The sequence below is a fragment of the Astyanax mexicanus genome, chromosome 10 (assembly GCF_023375975.1).
Source record: "Astyanax mexicanus isolate ESR-SI-001 chromosome 10, AstMex3_surface, whole genome shotgun sequence".
NCBI lineage: Eukaryota > Metazoa > Chordata > Actinopteri > Characiformes > Acestrorhamphidae > Astyanax > Astyanax mexicanus.
In genome coordinates this window covers 18,209,140-18,234,694 of record NC_064417.1, presented here as the reverse complement: position 1 = coordinate 18,234,694, position 25,555 = coordinate 18,209,140, and the positions used below count along the sequence as shown (strand labels likewise).

Genomic DNA, 25,555 nt, shown 5'->3' with positions numbered 1-25,555 from the left:
GATGATCCTAAGCTGCCAAGACTAACGTAACATAATATCAAAATAAAAAATAATAATACTGTATTTTTCTTTTGTAAAAAAAAAAAAAAAAAGTCACAAATAAAATCAGACAAAATGTTCAAACTTTTTTGAATTTGGACCAATAATGCAAAAAAAAAAATATCCATAAATATGTGATTCAGCTTGTGCTTTTGCATATCTCACATGCTCACTAGCATCATAATACTGTGGACTGGCTGTATCAGCTCTTTTTAAAAGGTAAGGGAGCTTTATCTGCAGACAGACAGCATGTTGAGCATTATGAGATGAATTGTATTTAAATCAGTGTCCGGTCTCTAACGTCTGATTTATCTGAAATCCACAACTTCATGACTGAGACATTCCTTTGAGCCTGAAACTGCGGACAGAGACTCTCCTCAAGCGGTGAAGTGCTGGTTGATAAAACTCTGTGCCACAGGAAGTGAAATAAAGTTTTATAAAGTTATAACATAAAATAGTTATAAATATGCTACCAGATACCTAAAACACTTTCATACTAAGAAATATTCAAAAAGGGCATGAAACAACTAATCCAGGAGTTCACAAAAGAACCCAGAACCAGAACAAACTAAAATATTCACAAACTGATTCACTGCTAATTTTAGGTAGTAAATAAAATGACTGTTTTAGACGTTGTGATTCCTGTTTTTTTTCTCACTACTGTAATGGGAGACCAGTAAGCCCCCCTACAACACATCACGTCAACCTCAAAGCTTGATAAATCAAAATCTTGAAGTGCTATGCAAAAAGTCCTCCTACCTCATCCGATTTATCTTCCTCTTCTTCCTGTTTCTCTACTTCTGCTTCTTCTTCCGCATCTCCTTCTGCAGGACTGTCCTCTGCATTATCCTTCTCCTCTAAAGACGAAAAGACAGAGACAAAACATTTTTTTCGTAACTCTTTAGAAAGTCACTGTCTTCACGGTCAGAGCTGAGACATCAGCCACAGAACATGACTGATAATTTTACTCAAACAAAGCTCACAGTCAGAACAAACCTCGCTTCAAAAATCAGACTACCCTGAACAATATCCCTAATTCCTCAACTCATCCCAAAAGATACTGAATGGAGCAGCATCAGTTCAGAGAACTGTATTGAGCCCACAGCTCAATACTAGGGGTATATCCTCTTCTTGTTTATCTGCTCCAGACAGTCCTATTGTACTGGAAATAATTTCAGAAGAGCATTTGCAAATCTGTATCAGCAATGAGTGCAACTTAAAGTAGCAGAAGGCGGTCATTAGAAGGGGTGTCCACAAACACAAGTTACTAGGGGTGTAACAGTATAGAAAATTCATGGTTCGGTTCACACTTTGGTATAAACCCCACAGTTTTGTACGTTTTTCGGTGCAGTTGGTGGAGAAAATAAAGAGGCTGGGCATTCTGTATGGCCTCACCTTTATGCACCTCATAACAATGAATCTTTATTATAATCATATTTAATTTTTTTTGGGATGGAGTGTTGTAAGAGGGCTCGAGCACTTTTATTAAATGCTTGGAACCAGGGTTCTCTCCAAATGTCATCATGAGAGGCTCCATCTTTTGAATCTTGTTGGAACAAACAAACAGTGAGCCTGATTGTGGTGCTTTATTTAGAATTAAAACTACAAATATCTTTTATATGTAGTTTAAAAATATTTTTTAGTATTTTTAAACTACAAATATTTTTTTCTAAGCATATTACTGGATGCATTCAGTGTTTGAGTTCTTTTTATGAAATTTCAGCATTATATTATTCAAATTAAGAGAGAGACAGACAGACAATGAGATTGAAAGGGAGAGAGAGAGCGAAAGAGAGAGAGAGAGAGAGAGAGAGACACAGACGGTGCAAGTGAAGGAGAAAGAGAGCAAGAAGGAGAGATAGACAGTACAAGCGCCTAACCCTGCGTTCAAACTGGAAAGTGACAGGTGACTATTAGTTTTCTATGGCAGCACACAGATGGTTGTGGACAGTTTGAATGATCTGTGTTTGTGCGCGCTCTCTGCTCGTGTGCTCCAGCTTACACATACCGAATACACATACCTTAACTCCACTATTTGTTACATATTGTGAATAATTTCTTTTTAACATGCACATCACAATGTTTCTTACATGCAAGTAATTAAACAAGCACACAGTTGATAACTAAAGAACGGACCTGCTCTTTATCCGGTCCTGATGCTGTGTGGATTATCTTGGTGTTAGAAAAGGATGCTAACTTCTAACATTCAGACTTGATTTTAGCAGGTATACTTGTCGGATGCCCTGTTCTTCAAAGTGCACTGGACAGATGTATCAGTCAAGCACAGATGAAGTCTAGATGATCTGTCTCAATCAGGAGATAAGCTAACTGACACTGCAAAGATCTCTCTTCATTCTTACACATTTTAAACTCTAAAACTTCACCGAGTGTTTGAATAAATAGGCACAGCACAAGAATGCTCCTACCTGACTCTTCAGCTTTTTCCTCCTCCTCCTCCTCCTCTTCCTTCTCTTCCTCTGCATCATCCTTCACATCAGGCTGTGGCTCATCAGTCTTCTTGTATTCTGCAGCAGACGGGGCAGACTTCTTCTGCAAACACCAACAGTCCCAGTTTACTTAACAACAACAATAAACACTTAACTGGATTTTATATATTGAGATATTAACATGACATAAGGAGAGGTTATCAAATGCATACAGTATTCAAACAGATACATTCTATTTTCATATTTTATTTATTTAGTTTTATTTTTTTGGAATTATTACTTCCAGTCATGGCTTAAGATCATTTGAAGTATATGGCCAATTGGGTCATGAATATTGTTAGTCCTTGAAGAACACTGACGGGTGTACTGCATTGTGTGTGTTATAGTCCATATTTGCAGTTTATTTGCATACAACATATATTATGCTCTTTACTACTTAGGTACTTTTTTCTCCTAAATTACATTATTTATTTTTGTTAAATTATCAATATTTTATACAGAATATTTACATTTTCTATTTTTACTCACAGTGTTATACTGTTGAAACGGTTATACTATATAAAACTATATAAAAATGTTTGTGCAGTAGTTTATATTGAAATTAATATATTATTTTCAGTGTTTTGTGATATTGACCAGTATATTGTGACGCAGAAACCCTCAGAAACAGTGGATTTTTGGGGGGAAATTAAAGGATTTTAAGTGCACCTTATAGTGTGAAAAATACGGTAATTACGAACCTCATTGTCAAAAGTGATCAGTAGCTAGATACTACTGCCCTAAAACACTCACACATACCTTTCCAGTGCAGCAGAAGACAATGACAAGAACCAGGGGAAGAGCCACAGTCAGAACATAAACCACCCAGAGCCAGGGCCTCTCTTCTGCAGCAGAAATCATCTGGTTCATCAGGCCAGGCTGCAAAAAGAGAAATCAAAATGTTAGTACAAATCAGTCAAATCAACACCTACACACAGCAATAGTACCATAGAGCCAAATGACAAGAAAACAAGCCAGAAATTTCACTTTAAAACAAATAAAAAGTTAAGACCTAGATATGCAGGACCTTGGGCAATCTTCCACTCCATTTCTCCATTAAAGAATTTGCTCCATTCTTCTATTCATTCCCAAGAGACAGAGAGTGAAGTGCACACTCAGAAGAGCAGGGCAAGGTTTACCACAGCAACTCATTCATTACAGAACGAGGTTAAGAGGGAGAGGCAGGGAGGCTGCGCTGATGTAAACGCTGCCTGCTAATCACTGTGTGTCTGTATTATAACAACAAAGCCCAAACACAAAGAGCAAGGTCATCATGGCTGATTAAACCCCCCCCCCCCCCCCCCTCAATACCAATGAATGAGAACTCCACTAACCCTTATAATCAACACTGCCTCCCACAGTCCACCCCCACCCTGCACTCGTCTCCCACCTCTGCACGGCTACCATTTACACAAAGCAACACAAAGGAGTCATTGTGAGCAAAGACGACTTTCTCTGAGCGCTTCCTGTTATAAACCAAGTTGTGGCGTGCTTCTGTTAATCTGCTGCTGTGTCTCTTACACAAACCCCTTCAGGCAAGTCACTTTTAATTCTACATGACAAAAGAATGAAACAAATGTGCTCACTCCTAATAAGTCATTTTACTTCCTTCTAAAAGGCTGTGCTTTATTTAATGAACTACATAAAAAAGTCTCTTTACTGTCCATGCCCTTACAGAAAAAGCTATACTTACTATATCCAGGTATAATGCTAATAGTTCCACTTAGTTTAATCTAACAATAAATCAGTAGGCTAACTTCTCATATTAGATGTGTAAATTGCAAAATGCAATGAGTGAAAATAAAGCTGTAGTAACATTCTGTAGCAATTTTAGGGCGACTTAAGTAAAATTAAGGCATTTTTTTTAATTAAAATATTAAAATGACTGGTGAAGATGGTAAGAACACAGCAAAGCTTTAAAGGGGGTTTTTCCTCAGTTCTTTTAGAATATTAAGTTTGTGATCCGAAGCGATCCTGTTAAATGTAAAACCCATCTCAACACTTACCCACATTTTACTAACTAAAATTGGGAAGAGAAAAAAAAACAAAAACATGCTATTCATGTTTGGACTGGACTCTGTTGTAGGTTATTAGGAGTTTATGAAAATGCAAAACAATATTCGCCCATAAGCGATCACCCTGAACCCCACAGCTCACATAGAGCCGTATTACTGCATTAAACTCCTCACAAACACACACATTCTGTCCACACAAAAAAAACCTTAATAAATACTCAATACACTGATGTCCGGAATTATGAATCTAATTTTATGCTGAACTGAAGTGAATGCTGGGCTAAATGGTGGCTCTTGTTTTATTGATTACCTTGTTAAAACGACACATGATGAACAGAGCTCTTCAGCTGGAGATGAACATTTTAATCTTGATTTAGTGGAAATTCTGGTGAGCTTATTTTATTTACTGGTGTATTTAGGTACGGGCAGTAGTCTCTGCCCAGAAAATCTCTCTCTTCAGAGTGCTCACTCCCCTGCTCTAGCACATCACCCAAGCAACAGAAATGTGCTGTAAAGCATGTATTTTGCGACGATATAAACGAGAGAACGTAATAAACAAAATAGGTTTTTCTACATCACACAACATTCATCACTACATTACACAACCCTACCCTGATGCAATACTTCATGTATCCTTTCTAAGTCCACAAGTCTACAAAACACAGAAACAAAACAGGAACTACTGCAGCACTGGAGCTCTGAGCAGCGCAGGTCAGTATGGTCATCTTCAGCCACAGTCTAGACCTGTCTGCTTTTTATGACCTGCAACAATCAGGAAAAGCACTCAAATGCTCCCAGAACTTCTGAACCAAAGCAATCTGTCACTTGTTCCATCAGCAGATTAAGGCTAGCCGTGTTAAGCTATTTTCTGTGTGTTCTTTCCCATGCTACAGCTTCCTCTGGCAGAGAGAATGGGCTGTATTAAGGGATGTGGCATGCAGCGAAATGGAGCTGTGGTCTGTGTAAGCGTGGGCATGCTGGAGAGTAATATTATGGGGTACTGCAAGTGTGCATGTGTGTGTCTAGATTTTTGCTGAAAGAAATTCACAGTATAAAGTGTCGGATGTTACTAAATGTTACTGAGTTCCTGTTTACACTTGGTCAGTTAATGTACCTTAAGTATCAGGATTATATATGGATAAGACCAAGTCACAAACAAATGCAAGAGTAAACGAAACCAAGATATATATATAAAACAGATTTAAATCTGATTTATAAAATCACTTCAGGAAGTTGTGGAGACACATTTTGAGATTGTAAACTCATCCATTTCTACAAAACACATTTAACAACCAAAACAGCAGTGATAATTGCAATGAACAAATTACCATATTTCAACTGGGATTGTATCATACCTTATTGTATACAAACTTATAGTGACTGTATTACTATATAACTGTACTCTGAAGTAAAAAAAGAGCATCTCTATGTGAAAAAAAAGCTTTAATGCTGTAGAAGCATCTTTTGGGTAACATTTATAATTTGCACCAAACACCACTCTTTCAGTCCTGACACTGAGCACTACTCACACACGAAAACAATTCCTGTATTAAACAGTTATTTTTCTCCAGTTACTTTAGTTTTAGAGGACATTAAGAAATTAACTAGAAAGTTAGACTCTCAGCTGTTTGTAGTTCCCCCTATTTGTGTCAGTTCAAACAAAGCGAATGGAGGTGGGCTATTTTGCAAAAGTTTGCACTCATTATGTTTAATTACACCCCAAGTCCATTTCACACAGGATTTCTCCTTTAAGATTGCTGAGCCACTTAGATTTACTATTTATATATACTGTGTTTTATTCACAGCATTAAAAACAAGTACTGATACTTTAACATTACCTGAAACATACTGAGATATATCAATTTTATCATATCACTTAGCCCTATTTCCAAATGTAAATTAGATGTGATTTAAAACTAATCTAGTCATAGTCCAGATACTGATCACAACAAAAGCAGGTGTAAACACGGTCTGACTGACATAGGTCCGCATGAAACCTGGTCTCGTTCTTGTTCCTGAACATCGCTTCTCCTGGTCATTTTGAGAAGGTATGTCCTGCAGCATTGGATGCAGCGCTTATGTAAGGAAAGCAGATGAGTGTGTGTGTGTGTGGGGGTGTGTGTGTGTGTGTGTGTGGGGTGTGTGCACACTTGTGGGTGTGGGGACAGGAGCTGAGCCCCACGCCCTGCAGAGGAACGTAGAGCTCCAGCCTGGCTGCACTGTGTCGCGTGTGGGAAGCCTCAGGGCTAAATGGAAACAGACTCTCATCAGAACCTCACGGAACTGGATCTGACGCACACACAGACCCTAACACACACACACACACACACACACACTCTATGCATACTCAAGCATTGCAGGCACTGTTGCAGGACATCTGCTCACCCCGCCCCTCTAACAGGGCAGAGGGATACTTTCTCAAAGCAGAAGAAGCGATGTTCTCTTCATCTGCAGGAGGAAGAACGAGGCTGGAAAAATAAGACAATAAAAAGTGGGACAAATTTGAAACATCTGAGCAGATTTCATGTGGTCCTAGGTCAGTCAGACCATATTTACACCTGGTTGATGTGATCAGGGCTCAGGGATATGATGTTTCAGATAGTATTAGTTTTTATTTGTTATGCCATAAATAAAATGTATAAACAGTAAATCTAAGTAAGTAATCGAATTTGTCTCTAATCTAATTAATTAGACTAAAACTAAAATGCTGTGTGTTGGGGAGTTTGCAAATTAGCTCTCATACAACAACCAACTGCCAGTACTGCTGCATTCGTTTACGTTCTATTCAAAATATGTCAAAACTTGGAATGTCATCATTCACTGCTTTACACCAGCAGCTGACTGTGACAAGATAATTACAAAGACTGTTCAGAATAATTCACTGCCTGCCTTCACTAGTTATTGTAGTCAAAGCTCCCAAAAATTACAATATAATGTAGCGTGCTCAGATGGTGTTAAAGCTGACCTGGCACTTTATTTAAAGGGACTAGCAATAAATAACAAGCAAGTATGCTGCTGAACTATATGTATCTGAAGTCTAGGGGAAGATTACCGTCCTTCATTCAAACCAGCAGGGCACAGTGCTGCCACAATATTGGGCGTGTTCTTTTGTGGCTTGGAGACACAAATGCATTGAATTTATTACAACATCTGGCTACAAAATGTACTTAACCTGAAACGACTATCAGCATTCAGTAGGAAATGAGTGTGAGTGTGTGAAATGGCTACAGTAGTCCAATTTCAAAACACCACAGAGAGCTGTCTGTCCCGCCCACCCCTCCTCAGATACCGTGACGGACTGCTCAGCCCAAAGAGGAACATACTTCACACAAATACGATACCACTAAAAGATCCCATGAGCTTCAGTCAAAGAAAAGGCATGGACATTATTCGCCTAAACACAAGAAGCCTCCTTCAGAGGGATAAACTGGATCAGTTGGACATTTTGGCTATTGACGGACCTGTATAGCTTAAATAGCAAAAATAAAGAAAAAAGGGGGGAGGGGGGTATTCTAAAACTTCTGATCACTTTATATACTCATTTATAGTCTAACATTCGGTAAAGTATCTCACTTCCACCTGGTAATATGAACAACTGGGTGTAAACTGGGTCACATATTTGAAAATTATCCAAATATGCCTCGAGTCATACTTGACTGTTTTCATCATCCACTACAGCGTTAGCAGTACGTTGTTAAGAAGAGTGCATATATTTATATTATGTTGATACTAAAGAACATATATGACTCCCTTTAATGCTGTAAACAATGGGAGCAGAAAAATCTGTTCATAATATAAGCCTGGAACTGAACATTTTAATGTCTTAATGTGAATGAAGAATAAATGCAAAGTATGAAAAAGTTTTAGTTAAGCACCTCAGCAGCTCCCTCTGCAGCTTTCTTTAGGCCCCAGCCCTCTTCAGCCCAGCGCTCAGCGGTGTTGCGGTCATACGTGATGAAAAAGTTGTCAAAGAAGATGTCTGAGGACATGGACCACAGCTCCAGACCCACAGCGCTGAAAGGTGTCATGCGGAAAGGATGCAGATCCTCAAAGAAGTCAGGGTTGGGGATCTTCCTGGGTTTCCACACTCCCTACAGAGAATATAAAACAATAATAAAATTATAACGGTCTTAAAAAAAGACAAATTAGCTTTTCAGTGGACTCCACTGCCATGCCACCGACATGCCATACATATACAGCTCAGGAAAAAAAAAAAGAAGAGACCATTTAAAAAGTTTGAGTTTTTTTTTCTGATTTTACCAAATTAAAACCTCTGGAATATAATCAAGAGGAAGATGGATGATAGCAAGCCATCAAACCAAGCTGCTTAAATTTTTGCACCAGGAGCGGCATAAAGGTATCGAAAAGCAGTGTGTAAGACTGGTGGAGGAGAACATGCCAAGATGCATGAAAACTGTGGTTTATTAAAACCAGGGTTATTCCACCAAATATTGATTTCTGAACTTGTTTTCTTTGCATTATTTGAGGTCTGAAAGCTGTGTCTCTTTTTTGTTATTTCAGCCATTTCTCATTGTCTGCAAATAAATGAGAATATTTTTATGTTGTCTGTAGTTTATTAAATAAAACAACAGTGTTCATTTTACACAAACATATACCTATAAATAGCAAAATCAGAGAAACTGATTCAGAAACTGAAATGGTCTCTTAACTTTTCCCAGATCTGTACATAATATACAGTCTACTGTCTCACAAAATTACACAATATATATAGGGATCAGTGTGCATTAGCAGGAAAACAGTTGCTTAATGTAAACATCAGAACTTGGAGAGATGTCATCAACTTTAACACAGCTTCCTTTTAAACTAAACATTTTAAACATAAATACTATAAACAAACTTCAGTGTTTAAATATTCAAAGAAAATATTTCCAATGTTCTATTGCACAATTAAGATACAGGCTTAATACCAGTTTAAAATATGTTATCCATGAAGTCATAGGCATTAAAGTATTATAATGACAGTTACAATTCCCTTGGTTCTCCAGTTAATAAATAAAACATTCCAAATTTCAGTGGGCGGTGATATCCTTCAATCGGCAATATTAAAGTTTTTTCAGGCTGTGAATTGACTGCACAATTCTGAGTGAATAAAAGCTTTGTCCGTTTAATGCTGTTTTTCACTCTAACTCCCATAATTCACACTGCTTTGCCAGGAGCATGCTAGCCAGTGTTCAACCTCTCTCATAAGATAACATCAACGTATACAAGTCTGGGTATTCCCAAGCCAAGTGATATATTTTAACTGTGTAATTCTTTTATTTAATGTTTATGGCTTACAGCTAATGAAAACCCAAAAATACGTATCTCAGAAAAACTGATTATTATATAAGATCAAATGGTACTTTTTGCATAGTGGGCAGTGTGCTAAGTCCTGCTGGAAAATAAAATCCGCATCTCCATAAAAGTTGTTAGCAGAGGGAAGCATCAAGTGCTGTAAGATTTTCAGGGAAAACACTGCACTTTGGGACTTGATATAACACAGTGGATCAACACCAGCAGATGACATGTTTCTCCAAACCACCACTGATTGTAGATACTTCACACTAGACCTCAAGCTGTTTGTACTGTGTGTCTCTCCACTCTTGCTCCAGACTCTGCTCCCTTGATGAAATGTGAAATTTTCTGATGATCAGTGATGGTTTGGAGAGACATGTCATCTGCTGGTGTTGATCCACTGTGTTATATCAAACATCCCATGCATAAGCCTCTGGGGTGTTACCTGATAGTTGGGGTTGTCGATCATGGGTGCCTTCCACTTGCCCTTGTAGTTGGGGTTATCAATAGTCGGCCTCTCCCATTTGCCACAGCCAGGAGCAGACTCGCAGGCAGGGTTCGGGACCTGAGGCGCCTCCCATTCACCATCCATATCCTCATCCCTACAGAGAGATACAGGGATTAAGAACATTAAATGAAGGAGTATAAACAGAGAACAGAACAGAGAGAACAGAAGACAAACAGCAAAGACAGCACCCACATACATGCCTACAGCACAAGCTCACACACATACACACAAGCAAACAGACACACACACTTTCTAAATCTTATTCCTGAACTCATTTAAGTCTGCTCTGGGGGAGATGACTTTAATTGAATTTAGATAAGAATCTGGAACAGCACAAGGCCTGGGAGAGCTCAGATCATATAGCAAAGCCTTCAGAAAAAGGATTGGGTTTGTGATTCATGCCATAACAAATAGTAGGGATGCACAATTAGAAATTAAACAGCACATAGTGATTACAATGCAGCATTATGACAATCTGTCATGTTACATACAGGACATAAACTGCATTTTACTGTTATGTGCATGTACACATTACCATGAAACACCACTTAAACAGTGTGACATGAATGCATGAATGGTTCCCAACCTGTGCTAAAATCTGGACAAAAAAAACAAAACAACCGAAACAGCTCATCAGTTATTCATAATGCAAAGAGGACATGTTGAAAGAGAGAAACTCTTAAACTTTGCTAGACACCAGCCTGTCAAAACCGAAGCTGTAGAACTCTGGACCAGAATCTTAGTCATTCCTTAATTGTACAAAAGACACAAACTAAAAACAATTAATGGTACAGGAATTCAACCCTTTTTTTTATCATTTAATTTCAAAATTTCCCCCCCAATTTACAAGGCCAGTTACCCAGCCCACTAGTGATGCCCCAACACCAGTAGGGTGTAGACTAGCACACGCCTCCTCCGATACATGTGAAGTCAGACTCCGCCTCATCAGATGCGTGTGCTGAGCTACATCACCCTTTGGCAAGAATCTGGCAAATCAGCATGCATTACAACATAGCAGTGTCCAGTCAAACATTTAGACACACCTCTTCTCATTCAACATGTTTTCTATCTTCCTTTTTATTATATATATTTTTTAGATTGTATTTAAATTTAATATTGAAGAATTTAAAAGTAATAAAGGAACACATGAAATTATTTTGAAAATAAAAAGTGTTAAAAAAATTGAATATGTTTTATACTTTAGATTCTTCTACATAGTCACATTTATCTTTAATAACCCCCAGTACTGTAGGTACCATGCAGTGGAAAAGTTTGAGCTAGTTTCAGACTGTAAATGGAATTAAAAGCGTGACTGACCAGTCCTCTGGTTTGATGGCATCGGGATCACCAATATACTCAGGCTCATCATCAAGCCAACCGTCAGGCTTTACTGCATCTTCATCAGAGATCTTAGCAGGAGCATCCTCATCCCTATTATAGAAAGAGAAATGAAGATTAAATGCATGATTCCACCTTTAAACACACAGAACACACAGCAAGCCCTAGCTATCTCACACTAAAAAGATCAGACTAAATTTACTGCTTAGCTACATTATCTCAGGGCAGAACTAAAGAAGCAAAGTTCAGACACAGAACATGGCCTAGAGCATAAACTGCATTTCAGTTAAGCAGAGAAAGCATGTAAACCTTCACTGTAAACACACACACACACACACACTGACCAGTCTTCAGGCTTTACTGCATCTGGATCCTGGATCTTGGGTCTCTCGTCCCAGTCTTCGGGTTTATGATCATCAGGGTCCTCGATCTCTGCAGGTGGGTTGACTGGAGGGGTCATGTCGGTCAGCAGGTTTCCACTGTTCACCACAGTCTGGTCAATCAGGATCTCGAAGCTGTTGTCAGGGTTCAGCACTGCGAGGCAGAATGAAAAATACCCATGAGAATGAGATCATAAAGTCCATCCTCTTTCTGACACCACATTTTTCTCCAGATTTTGTTCATTATAACACAAGAACAGTGGAGGGGAAACAGAAGATACTTAACATACTAGAAGCTTTTAGACTGTTATGCTATAATGTAGGAGGGTGTCATGGGATAAATAAAGATATTTCAGAGTATTTTTGTGTTCATTTTTTTTTATCTACTGAATCCTTACAAATGCTTACTAGTAACAAACTCTTAGTAACCCATTGTTGCCTTTAAATGAAAAAGTTGACTAAATAAAGTTTAATATCTACATTAAATAAATAACGGCAAAAAAAGAAAATAGTGCTGGGCGGTATGATCAAAAAGTATATCACAGTATTTTTCAAGATTCTGACAGTTTCATGGTATATCAGAGTATGTTTATTTTATTTATTTATTTTTTTTGCATGACTGGGCTTTAATATAGGTTTAGGACTTACTGTACTGTTAGAAGCACATATAATATGAAACACTATGGCTTTAAATTAAGGTATTTATTAATTTTTTGGTTTACTTTACTGCTCTTAAAGCTTTTTTTAACCTTTAACCTATTCAGAGTTTTAGGGAATTTTATCGCCCGCTGAATAAATGATTCTGGACTGTTTCTGGGCTCGTCTGTGGAATAAAGTGCTGTTCTCAGGCAGGATGGAGCGAGGGACGAGTGTTTAGGCTCCATAGAGCTGAGCTACTGTCAACTCCAGTGTTTTTAGCCTGTTATGCTAACTGGCTAGCGTTAGCTAGCGAGCTGTCCCAGCTTGCTTCTTTTTACAATGCTGTTCTACATCATTTCATGCAAACTGATTTATGACATAAAATCATTTTTTTTATTGTATTCAATCATTTAGTTAGTCATTTACAAAAGTTATTCATTTGTTGTGTTTAATATTAAATTACCATTGCATAAATAATTAAATAAATAAAAAAACAGATCAGGTCAGATAGATGAATAGAGGCACAACAGAAGTAACTGCAGATTGAATATGTAATGCTTATAATTACCCAGTGTGTAAAGATGGGTCTTCTTGTCTGTGTAGTAAGTGCGGAGGTCAGATTCTGGCTTCTTGGCGTGTTTCTCTTCAAACTCGCCCGTTTTAGGGTTCTTGTGACGGAAGATGAAGTGCAGCTTGTAATCCTCACCACACTTGTCCGGCCCAAACATGATGGTGTAGGGGGTCTTGTCAACAAACTCATCCTGCATAAGTGAGAGAGAGGAGGAAAAAGATGAAGATCTAAGAACATGAGATGAGGACACTGTTCAATAAAAAAATTTGGTCTGCATCTACAGACATGAAAAGCCAGTGTTGTAGAAAAGAAAATGAAAGGTGGGCTACTCCCACCTCTCGTCCGGGGTACAACTTCCCCTGCGTGTTCGTTTGATAGAGAGAGAGTCAGACAGGTGGAGTGAAGCTGAAAGCAAACCAAGTATTTATTACAAAGTACTGAATATTCAGGAGAACCAATACATATAAGACAGTGTTACAGCCGTCTCAGTAAGAGTTCTGACCCCCTCTGATCTGACTCCATGTTTTATACCCCAAATGACGTGGAACCTGCTGATGAGGCGTTACTAACGATTAGCTCATGTTAATATGCATAATTTCACGTGTTAGTACTCAAGTTTCACGTGTCTGACCGGACCACTAGTGTTGACCTTGACTGTATTCTTCCAGAATGGAACCTCATGGCACTATCTGTGTGTGTGCGTCACCCCCCGCTTTGAAGTAGAGGTTTTTTAGGGAGGCACTCACTGACCAAAAGGCTGCTTTGATCTAATAGCCTTTTTGTAGCAAATTAGCCCCGTACCAGTCGAATTGATGACCGTTAGTTAGGGTCATGCAGTAAAACAAAATACTTCAAGCCTGAGCTACATCTCATATGTTATATGTTAATGTGGGTTAATCTGTCATATAATAAAGTCTGTGTTAGTCACATGCCATATCAAACAATGTTTTACTATATGTGTAAAGGATATATTGTGATTATTGGTTAATCTTTTATATAAATGCGTGTAAAATACACTGTGAGTAAAAATGATCAAATATAATGTGAGTATTGGTTAATGCCTATAAAATACAAGGTTTCACACAATAATTATGTAATTATAGATACTAAGATAAGTAATCATTATTGAAAGATATTTGTCAATACACTCAAGGTAAAATAAACCGTTACTCTTTAATTCTCCCTTTTGACGTATCAACCAGATACGTCACCAGCAAACACACAATCAGCCTGAGGACACACTGTATACACAAACACACTGTAAACAGAGTCTTTCCCACATACTGAGTAATACATGCTTTCTTGTTCGGTGGCTCATGATGCACATGGTGTTCAGGTGCAGGCGAATTGTACGACCCAGTAAGTCATGATGTATTACTACAATACCACCACTCCACTGGCCTACTCCACATTTCACCCAGTGTGCTACATTCTACTACGGGGGTAAGAAGTACACAACCTTTATTTATTTTAGCCAGTTTCTGCTCTTTAAGCCCAGTCTGCTTTCCCATTTAGTCTAATAAATTCAAATACACGACACAGAACTATTTTAAGCCTTGTCCTGGACTACACAGCATTTTATCTTAAAGTGGACAAAAGTGAACACAAGTGGACATAAGTTTTCCAGGAAGCTCAGCTGGACAAAGAGAGGACTAGTGATATGTTGCTGTGCTCTCACCCATCAGACTCTAAATATTAGTAATAATCTCTTTCTCTCTGAAAGTGTGTGTTCTTACCAGATCGAGGTCTGGGCTTTGAGAGAGCAGTTTGACGTAGGCGCCGCCACAGTCGATTCCAGTCTGGAAGTTCACCTCATACCTGAAAAGAACACAGAACAATTTACACTGATGTCTTCTGATGTCTATAAAAAGGCAGCCAGCAAATAAGAAGTTTTCTCTTGCATTGATAAAACGAGCGAATGACTCACTCTGATTAGAGGTTGGGCAAAGCTGTTAATAATTATTAGTTGATTAATTATTTAGCAGAACTCTAATTTTTAGCCATTCATAACTGTATGTTATTACTAGTAAGAAAACAGTTTAAAGGCAGGAATATGAAAAGTTAAAGTAAAATATATAAATAATATGTAAGGTATTCATAAGCCTCGCTTATGTTATTTGTCTTTCATGTTATTGGTCCAAAAATTCAGTGCATCACTAAAGTGTGTGTTTGTGTGTAAATCCACAGATACTCACTGGACAATGAGGGGCTTAGTGTCGAACGTGAACGGCCGCAGCAGCAGAGCAGAGATAGCGTGATGTTTAGCTCTGGATTTAAGCACCAGGCCTTTATCACCAGGTAGCTTAGTGTCCTTCAACTCTTCAACCTCCCATTTACCTGTGTAAACAGAGACACACAGATCCATTTTGACATTAGCAATAGCAGAATACACTCAGTCTGCTATTTAAATTTACAAATGAAGAATATCCTAAAATCTTAAAAAAAATAAAATATGTAAGAATGTAAGAAAATCATCTCACTGGCTACACTCACCATCATATTTTGCAATTTCTTCATCAATATCTTCCTTCTTTGCCTTAGATACAACCCATCTGGGGAACGTAAACAACAAAACTGTTTAAAACACAATAAACACATTAAAACAATGACTTTTATGATTGTGCTGCAAAATCATTTATAACTCACCCGTCCAGCGTTCCTTTGTCGAACGACTCAGCAAAGAAGTGCTCTCCCTTCGGTTCCGGAGCTTTATAAGTTACCTGAAACAGAAGAATTATGGGATTAGGACTGGGTCTGTATGATGTTTATCAGGGTGAGATATATTACGTTATGCTCTTGTTATAAAAACCTGTGCTACTGTAAAACTTCAGATTATGGACACTTACTGCAGTACTGTATTAGAGATGAATGCTAAATGCTGTTTTTTTTAATAATATGACACCATTTTTTAATAATGGCTCAACTCCTTTGTAAATTATTCTACACATCTTTATAGAATGCAGATCAGTAAAAGCTATGAAACTAACAAAAAACAAAACATTACCGTTCACCATACAGCAGCACTGTATAAAAAATGGGTACTACAATGTACACCAACATACGTGGATGAGGACACTTCATGCTTCTCGGTCTTTCAGTTCCTAACTTATATTTTTAGGTGGGAACTTTGGCATATGAACAAAACCAAACATTTAGTTGCAACTTGAGTAAACTAGAGTAAAGTGGGCAAAGAAGGAAAAAGGGCATAAGGCCATGCAACCACAATCAAATGAATGGGATTTTTATTATTTATTAACACTTCTTTTTTTTTGACAGAATCACATTTATTGTGGAACACATGTAGAGACATGTAGCATCATTAACATACAAAACCAGAATATATGAGAAATTATATTGTGTAGCTCTAATACGTCAGCTCACAGATGCCTCTGCTGACCGACATAACTTTGGATTGATGTGGGTAGAGAGCGCCCTCTACCACTCTGAGAGAGCAGTGGCAAGTGTGCTCTCTCAGACTCCGGCTGCTGATAGCAATCAGTGTGAATGGGATTCGAACCGGCACAGAGGCAGCGCCACTGGACCACTTTTTGAGCCCCATACCAAAAATATTAATAAAACAAATTTTATTGCTGTGCTCCTACTATTAAAAACCTGTGTATATAACCTGTGTATATAACCTGTTGCAACTGAAACATGACACCACTGTAGGGTATCAAAATCTCAATTTTGTGGATTGTGATTCAACCAAACACACAAGCACACTGAACAAACAGGAAACAAGCCAGATTCTATGTCTAGGGTAATCTAAAAAGCCAAACAAGCTTTACATAAAGATAATACTTCATTTTATCTTTTATCTATTTTAATGAATTTTACACTATCCTTTACATTAGTTCCCACTAACACCAAGTGACAAGCCACTGCTATTAATATCTGTCTGGATCTGTAACACTGAGGTAACTGCTTAGATCATTTCCAAGTTAGTAACTAGGTCAGCAGGCTAATTCAGGAGTCAGGGTCAGGTGAACTTTACCACTAGATGGCAAGAATCAAACTTATTCAAATCAGATGCCTATATACAGTAAATGCAGGACAATGTTTAGAAGTTTAAGACCGGTCTGAACTGAACTCTTAGGGCCATTTTTTTCTCATTTAAGTGCTACAGAAGTCCAACAGTTATCTTCAGGTCAATTTAAACAAGCAAATATGACCAGCCACAGCCAACCATAAAACATTTAATTATTTCCAATGTCTGGATAGAGAGCTGACACAACTATCACTACAGGCAAATGAACACACTTCATTAAAATCCTTTAATCCGCCTGTACTGTTCTGAACACCATACAACTATCAGCACAATTATCAGAGAGGCCTACTGAAGTTCTGAGCATCGGTTATCAATGAATTATGTAAATTGATATTCTACTCAAGTGTTACTGAAACCTGCTATTATCATGTGATAAAGGGTGTATTTAAAAAAAGTTTCAAAACAATAGCATAGATGACATTTAAGTCATATACTATTAAAGGTTTCAAAAGTACTTATATTCATGACTCAGGCAGAATTAAAAAGATACTAGGGATTAAAATACTTCTGTAAAAGTTGAATTATCAACTCAAGCTTTTTATTTAAGTAAAACTGTAAAAAGTACTGCTTTTAGTAAACAGACAATCGCTACTTTACAAATGTTTCTCATTTAAGCATGTGTCAAGCATGTATTCAAGTATCTGGAACACTGTGGACATGCTAAATTTGCTGTGCTCAGCTAAGCAAAACATACAGGTCCAAACACCTCAGATCAGATTATAGTTTATCTGTGTTTCTCAAACAGCAATTACAGTTACAGATACACATTTAGAGCAGTCACTAAGATAGCTTAGCTCACAGACATCACTGCAATAGCTTTTTTTTATTTGAGCTTTATGCAGCTTTATTTCACAGCATAGTTTAACATTTAGTAGCAGTCAGGTTGATTTGATAATGAATTTTAAATTGTGGTCACGTAACATAGTTACTTCAATCCATTAACAAAGTATTTGAATTAAGTTAACAAATATGAAAGAACCAGTTTTCTAGCTCTTCCCCCTGAACACCTACTAGCCATCCGGATGGGTGAAATGAGGTAACGAGGTGTGAGGTTAGTACTGTAACTGTGGAGTGATTGGTCTTACGGTAGGTGCAGAGGCGGGTGCAGGGGCCGACTTCTCCTCCTCTTCCATTCCTCCATCCAGCAGCTCTTCATCTTCCAGGTTACCAAGGTCATCTTCCACATCCACGTCGTCTTCCTGAGCCCTCACGTGCAGGGTCACGCACAGGCCCAGAGCCAGCAGCAGGACACACAACTGCGCCTTCAGCTTCATAGTCTAAGGAAGAGAAACAAAACTAATATCAGGGCCGGCATTTAGAAGCTAGAAGATAAAGATTATTCAGATTTTTTGCTGTGTTAAACTCTGCTTACTTATTAAAAAGTACCACAGTCTGTTTTCATACATGCAAACAGAATTAAGTGAGAATTCTAAAAAAAAAAATACACTGGTAAAGTATATATACTCGTGTATACTTCATATATGACTTCAGAAATCTGTGATTACTGCAGTTTTTTGATTATTTAAGGTCATATCACACAGCATCAACATTGGGTAGCAATTCTGTGTTAACTGCCAAATTACAGAGATGACAATTGAGCACAGCCACACCCGTCTGCTACCCAAGGCAGCTAAAAGTGCACAGGCTGGAGTCATTTATGACCCCTTGTCTAATGTCAACATTGCTGGGTGGCAGGTAGGCAGGCATGCAGTGGACGTTACCATCCCAGCACTGCCTTGCCTCCTTTTACCATAGTGACGGGGGACTCCTGGGGTAGGGAGTGCAGTCTCAGCCCTTTTCCCTTAAGGAGATTTAACCCAATGAGATTACACCCCCATACTATTATAGTACATACAAAAAATACATGCATGCATTTTACTCATACATATCTGTGTACTGTAATTGTCCCTGTTCATCTTCTTCTGCACCGCCCCATTGACCACACATGACTTACAGAGGGTCTTTTCCCATGTTTTTAAACCATCTTGATGCTTAAAAAGGTTCCCTTTCTGGTTAAAATGTTCTTCAGATTGATGAAAAATAGGAAGAAAAAAATAGGATAACCTAAGCACAAAAAATGTGTCCCACTGATGCTGCATAGAGCTATCAAGTTAGGTGCACTGTTGGGTAACTTTTTAACTTTCTAAATTGAAAATCCTTCCAAGTGTATAATGTGATGTTAGTAACAATCAGAGTGTTTACTGGGGCTACGTTTATAAATTACCCATAGGCACACACAATGGGATTTTTGTCTCTTCCCTGGCTGCACAACTGTCAAATCCAAGTAGGCACTTCCTAAAATGCTCACATGAGCATGCAAGCAAAGTACAAAAGGGGTCAATAAAACCTCAAAAATTCCCTAAGAAAAAAAAAAAGGTCCTCAATAAGAAAGTGCAATGGCTACAACAGACCTTAATAAAGCACATTGCATTTTCCAATATTGGTATTGAGCTGATCATACTGAATTTAATAGATTGATGAATGTAAAAAGAAATACATGAATTATTGGATATTTTAAGCATATCAGAAACAGCCATCAATGTTTCAAAAATGTGCTTCTAAAAAAACTTCTATAAATCTCTATGAACTCTTTAAATCTATAGACTCTATAAACCTCGTTTTAAAATGTCCACTAAAGGCGTTGGACACTATTTTGATGAAAGAAGTGTTCTGATATGAAAGAAACCTGTTTGCTGTGAAGCTTTAATGATATATTTATTAATTGTTAACGCTTTCTGTACTTCAGTATTTCAAAAGACATTTTAATCAGGAGTTACTGTTATTTACAAAAGCAGACAAGTGCATTTTATGATTCTAATAAATATTAAAAAGTTATCCTTACAAGAAAGAAAATTTCAAAATTTAACAGTATTTTCTTAAAATGATTAAACTAATTAATAAATAAATTAATAAAAGGTGTAAATGTTGGGCCATATCACCCATTACTAATGTGTACAACTGATGTAATTCACACATTTAAAAAATGGACCCTATCTGCTCATCAGAGTTTTCTGAGGTGTAGAAATGTCTGAGGGAACATGTAAAACTGCAATCAAGCTTCTACCCAGAATTCTAAGAGTTCACTCTGCCTCTGCTCTTCCACATAAACTACTGTGACAGGAAGCGCAAAGAATTGAATCTAGTGGCCTGAAGGAGGGAATAAACTCAATTCCACTTGCATCTCAGACAGGAAGGAGGCGACCATTTACAAACAAATTCTTATTCAAAGTTTCAGCGCAATTCATTAAGTCCACCATTGCTCCAAGTCTTTTCTTCTGAGAGGCCCAGGAAACAGAACTATAGAAGGTCCACAGTGACCACTCCCCAGGGGCATCCACAAACGCAAATAGAACTGCACACCTCTCTTGATAATTCTAAAACACACACAAGCACGTATACATGCTCAGAGTGCGCATATCCTACCAAACGTTCCTCTAATGAGCTTAAGACGCTCTGGATTAGCTCGATCGAGCCAGTGGTGCCAACTGTGTATGCTAGCAACACATCACCATAGTAGCTTCCCCAAACAAACCTGAACCACTACACAAAACTAGAGAGGAAGGAAAACTCAACATAATCAGTAACGATACTAAGCAAACCTGTGAAACACTACTGGTTAAATTCTGATACAATTTAAAGGAATAATATGTACTACATAAGAGCAAGCATGTTTTATTATAAAACACATGGACATGAATTTAATCATTCTACTCGTATTTTACTTCATCTCTGGTCATGAACATTTGTAAAAGGATGCTGAGACTGCAGCACGCTGCGTTTGATTTCCATTGTGTTCCAAACCTGGCAATCCGGGGTGTGGAAACAGGACTGGGGAATGGGGAGTGGGTGGTTTTAGAAACTAAAACTGATTTCCGTTTTTTTTTTTGTCTGTAACTGAAAGGTCAAGAAAAACAATAAAGGTTATGTTGTCAAGATATACCAATGCCTAAGCTTTGTTAATACATAAAATAAAGGTTTCAGAGTGAAGGAACTCTGTTAGACTAAAAAAGGTTTAACACCATGTTGTGAAGTGCTAGCAAGCTCAATGAGCTGGGGAGCTTTAAGCGCTAGCTACTCAGATTAAGAGCTCTACAGGGTGCACTACAGTACAAGTGTAGTTTAGTGTGTGTGTGTGTGTGTGTGTGTGTGTGTGTGTACATTTGTCAAAGAGAAAGAAAGAGTATTATAGAGGAGGGGGGTGGGGACATGATATATACCACCCCCAAGGGAGGCCCATCTGTCCCTGAATTTAACTAAAGAATCCCCCACCACACACTCCCACAGTACTGAGGCTTAAGAGAGAGTTAGCTAATCAACTGGGGGGTATGATAAAATGTCTTAAAAAGCCATTTCCTGACATGTCAAAACAAAATAACCAGTGTCATGACCCTTGAATCTTGCCATGTCCCTTGCTAGCTAAATAACGCTGCACTGGCCTGTGGGAAATGCGTGTGTGGAACTTCTGCATTGAATGTGGATGCGATTTCAGAAAGAGTCACTTGTCTGTTTGCACGGACAATTCTAGCCAGATGCGTCAGACACGATCGTTACCCTCAATTAATTGACTCACATGACCCGGTCAGAAGCATGCTGGCCAGTGTATGACCTCTAACAAGATATCACCTCACATGTTAAATAGATGTGGGTCAAGACATTGAAAGACTATTGGAAGGCTTTATGGTCAATTTAAATACTTGCTACCCTGTTATTTATAATAATTATTTTATTAGTCATTAAATTACTAATGCCAGGTGTTGAAGCAGTGGAACTGTGTTCTCTGAAGTGATTTTTCTCCATCTTATCGTTTTTGGGATGAGTACAACAGTTGTGGCTGAAGTGAGGTCGTGATGATCCAACATCCTGATTTCACAAACATTCTTGTCACTGAATGCAATCAGATCCTTACAGCAATGCTCCAAAAATATCTAGTAGAAACCGTTTTTGTACATTAGAGGCAGTTAAACCAGATAAACTTCTTCTTAACAGCCTTCATTTCAAAAGAAACTTTAAATGAACAGGTGTCCCATTATGCATTTAACACACTATCAAGTAGTAGCCTGGTGCACATTTGCACTAATCAATAGCAATAAAACACCATAGTGTAATAAAAGCTCATGTGGTGGTGTTGATGTTTCTCCTGCTTGCTCTGACTTAGCAGTCACAGTGCCAAGTGTGACACATCCTGCAGCTCTGTGGAGCAGCAGTGTGCCCATCCAGAAAGTACGACGGGCAGTTCCCCAGCAGCTGGTGCCTGCCTCAATCAATGTGATGCTATGTGTAAACAGCAACTGCTGTGTTTGCATACAGTCATCTTTTGTGTGCCAAATGTGGGTCTTTATAACATTTGCTAAGACTTAAGGTATATAAGCATGATTGCTGGAGCAGCATGAAATATACCCACTGTGTCACCAACCATCTATTGGTGCTTACTGCATTTCAGTACTAACACATTAGCACCACAGAAACAAAAGTACTGAGCCACCTGCTCACTGCAATTAAAAATGAGTTTGTCCTGCTTTTGTTGAGTAACTGTCTTATGTCCTCTTCTCTGCTGTGAGGATTTGCTTAGGAACAAGAGTGTTAGTGAGGTCAGAATATTCAGTCAGTATGATTACCACCAGCTCAAAGTTGGAGTGCCTCATACCCCTTTTAGTCTATACCTGGAATTAGACATATAGACATGCCAACAGGTTTATAAGTATTTGGTCCAGGGAGTCCTATTCTACTGATAACACTTCTCTACAATGACTAGAGAAGCTGTGTGTGTGTACATTTGCACATCTGTGTCAGCAATAGGTGAAACTAAAAGCAGCTGAATGCATTCATTAGAAGTAGTGTCCACAAACATTGGGGCAAATGTTGTGCATTAGCTTTGCATCTTCAGTGCAAACAAATCAGGCTGTTTAGACCCCAAACATGTCTTTGCTGACTGATTACATTCATGATAAAAAGAAACTTGTCTAAATTTGTGGACCACTCCCTTTAAAATAGTCCACCAGGACTAAAGCGACCATGTAGTTATTTATAAATAATTGTGCTTTAAACCCTCCCTGTCCCAAAAGAGTAAGACGCCAAACAGTGGGGGCAAGAGCCAATTCAACAATGTTGACAACACAATCAAAAGCACAGTGCAGGTTTTTCCTGCTGTGTTGTCTTCCAAGACCCCACAGAAAGGCTGACCAGCACTGAGGAGATCTAGCTTCCTGATTAAACTGAGCCGTGTCCATCAATCCAATCAGAAGGGAGTCTAATCTGCTAGCAGCCTGACACCCCGAACCTACAAAACCAGTAGCCATGCAAATTAACTCCAGCTGTTCCTCAAATGCTCATGACCCCACCTTAATCTCAATAAACTCTGCAATTGATTACAATTATCCAGCCTACGGTGGCTAATCAAAGCGCTCACTTAGAAAAACCTAAATGCTAATTATAATTTTCACTTTCAGTAAGTCAGGCCACATGATGCATCTGGTTTAAGGAAGTGAGTAAAATAAAAATCCAAATAATATAACTTCTTTGTAAACTCAGTGACTAAAGCTAAAGCCTTTTTACACTCCACTGTGCCAGCTTGTTCTGGGTTCCATCCAGGCCTAAGATTTAGAAAAGGGGGAGGGTAGTGGGGTCATGGTCTATACATGAGGCCAGGGAGTTCCAAGTGATAGCAATTTCCACTGCAACTTAAGCTGTAAAATAGGTAATGCAATGAATGATAAGACGGCTAGTGCACTGATCTGACCTAGTTTGGCAAGATATCAACAGTTGTGAATCTAAAAATGTCTGTTGGAGATTGTCCTTCCCTTGTTTCTGTGCTCTCTTGTGTCTTGCGTCTAATATTAAAGTAGAGGATCACTTTAAATCTGATGCTCAGAGGTTAAAGTAGTTTTAAAAAGTAATGAAAGTCTATGTAGGCAAAAGTCTGTGACACAGCCTGCTATTGTGTTTGCATGGAAGCTCTAGTGGAAAACCAGCTAAATAAACAGACTTCAGGCACCAAACATGTCTTAACAGGTGGTATGACACCACACACACAAAAACAAACATGGCAGGGGTCTGGGGTATTGAAAGATAGTTTAGCCTAAAATGATACAAATGATCCTAACTCGTATCACTAACTCGTAAAGTGTTTCTTGTTAAAACTCATTTCAGATAATGGACATAACATTGTACTCTTAAAAATGTCATCAGCTCTCCAGCCATTCTGACTGCATTTTTATTTAATTTTACCAAGACGACAACATAATTCTACAATTTAATTATACTGTAATGATTTACATGGAATTTCATGCTCTCTTATCTACATTTCTCTCTACAGATTAACTAGATAAAACTCCACATACATACATCTAATTACGTTTTACTGATAGACACTGTAATTCCAGATATCTCCACTGTAATTCTGGGTAAATAAGTACAAATCCACATAATCTGGACCCTTTATGGCTTGAATGGTTAATACCATATTTTTAATGTATTAATTAATTTTATTTTTAATATAAAATGTTACAAGGTATGTATATGTCCAATACAATGAGGCATAAAAAATGAACTATATGTGCAATAATTTGTAACAAAGTATATTTGGTTGTTTATATTCTAAATATATTTTCACATTTTTGTTGTAAGCTTGCTGAATTTAGTTCTGAAAAAGTTCTGATGGAGAACAATCCCACACAGTGTTTTTTTTTCTTCCAAAAATATTTTTTATAATTCTCGCCACAGCCTGTAAGCCTTAATTAAATTGGGGCTAGTATGGGGTGTGCGTTAGTGCTGGTCAGTTTGGAGGTTGTGGAAGCAGAAAAAGCTGACAATTATTACTGAAGTTATTCTGTAACGACCCACAAGCAGTGAGAAGAGACCAGCATTGTCCTGGTTTCCTGTGTCCTGAGTCACGACTCCTTCATGTGAGGACAAACTCTTAAGAGCTATGGACCATTAACTAACTAACACAGATAAGACCCTCATATTACTCGACTTCAGCTGTCACAGCCTGTTTACCCTTTTGGAGTCCTGTATCTGGAAGTTTCCATGTCTGAACAGAGAGCTGGGCTACACAGCTCAATATGACTAACGTTAGCTAGCGGTGGTTACTTGTGCCACACCGGTTGGGCTGGTTTAACCCCTGGTTTCCAGTCTAACGTTATACCCCCACTTTTAACCTGCTAGTGTCTCAGCTAGCGTTAGTCCAGCCGCAGCTCCGAGCAGGGGACAGGGGCCGTTTAATTAGACCACGAATATC

At 38.3% G+C, this 25,555-nt stretch overlaps 1 protein-coding gene across 2 annotated transcripts in view; it reads right to left on the bottom strand.

The window, feature by feature from the left end:
* canx (calnexin) overlaps positions 1-25,555 on the bottom strand; it is a 29,000-nt gene that overhangs the window by 2,580 nt on the left and 865 nt on the right. Inside the window, exons 2-15 of one of the 2 annotated variants that reach the window (XM_049484200.1) lie at positions 18,405-18,596; positions 15,918-15,991; positions 15,765-15,823; positions 15,467-15,608; positions 15,008-15,089; positions 13,269-13,461; positions 12,026-12,215; positions 11,661-11,774; positions 10,281-10,437; positions 8,416-8,631; positions 3,285-3,404; positions 2,466-2,589; positions 799-896; positions 149-431 (exon numbers count right to left, since the gene is read on the bottom strand). In XM_049484200.1, coding sequence (XP_049340157.1) covers positions 417-431; positions 799-896; positions 2,466-2,589; positions 3,285-3,404; positions 8,416-8,631; positions 10,281-10,437; positions 11,661-11,774; positions 12,026-12,215; positions 13,269-13,461; positions 15,008-15,089; positions 15,467-15,608; positions 15,765-15,823; positions 15,918-15,991; positions 18,405-18,596 — 1,776 coding nt within the window. In that variant the 3' untranslated portion in view covers positions 149-416. Of the gene's footprint in view, positions 1-148; positions 432-798; positions 897-2,465; positions 2,590-3,284; positions 3,405-8,415; positions 8,632-10,280; positions 10,438-11,660; positions 11,775-12,025; positions 12,216-13,268; positions 13,462-15,007; positions 15,090-15,466; positions 15,609-15,764; positions 15,824-15,917; positions 15,992-18,404; positions 18,597-25,555 lie in introns of those variants that run through there. The other variant, XM_015603429.3, reaches the window with a different exon arrangement.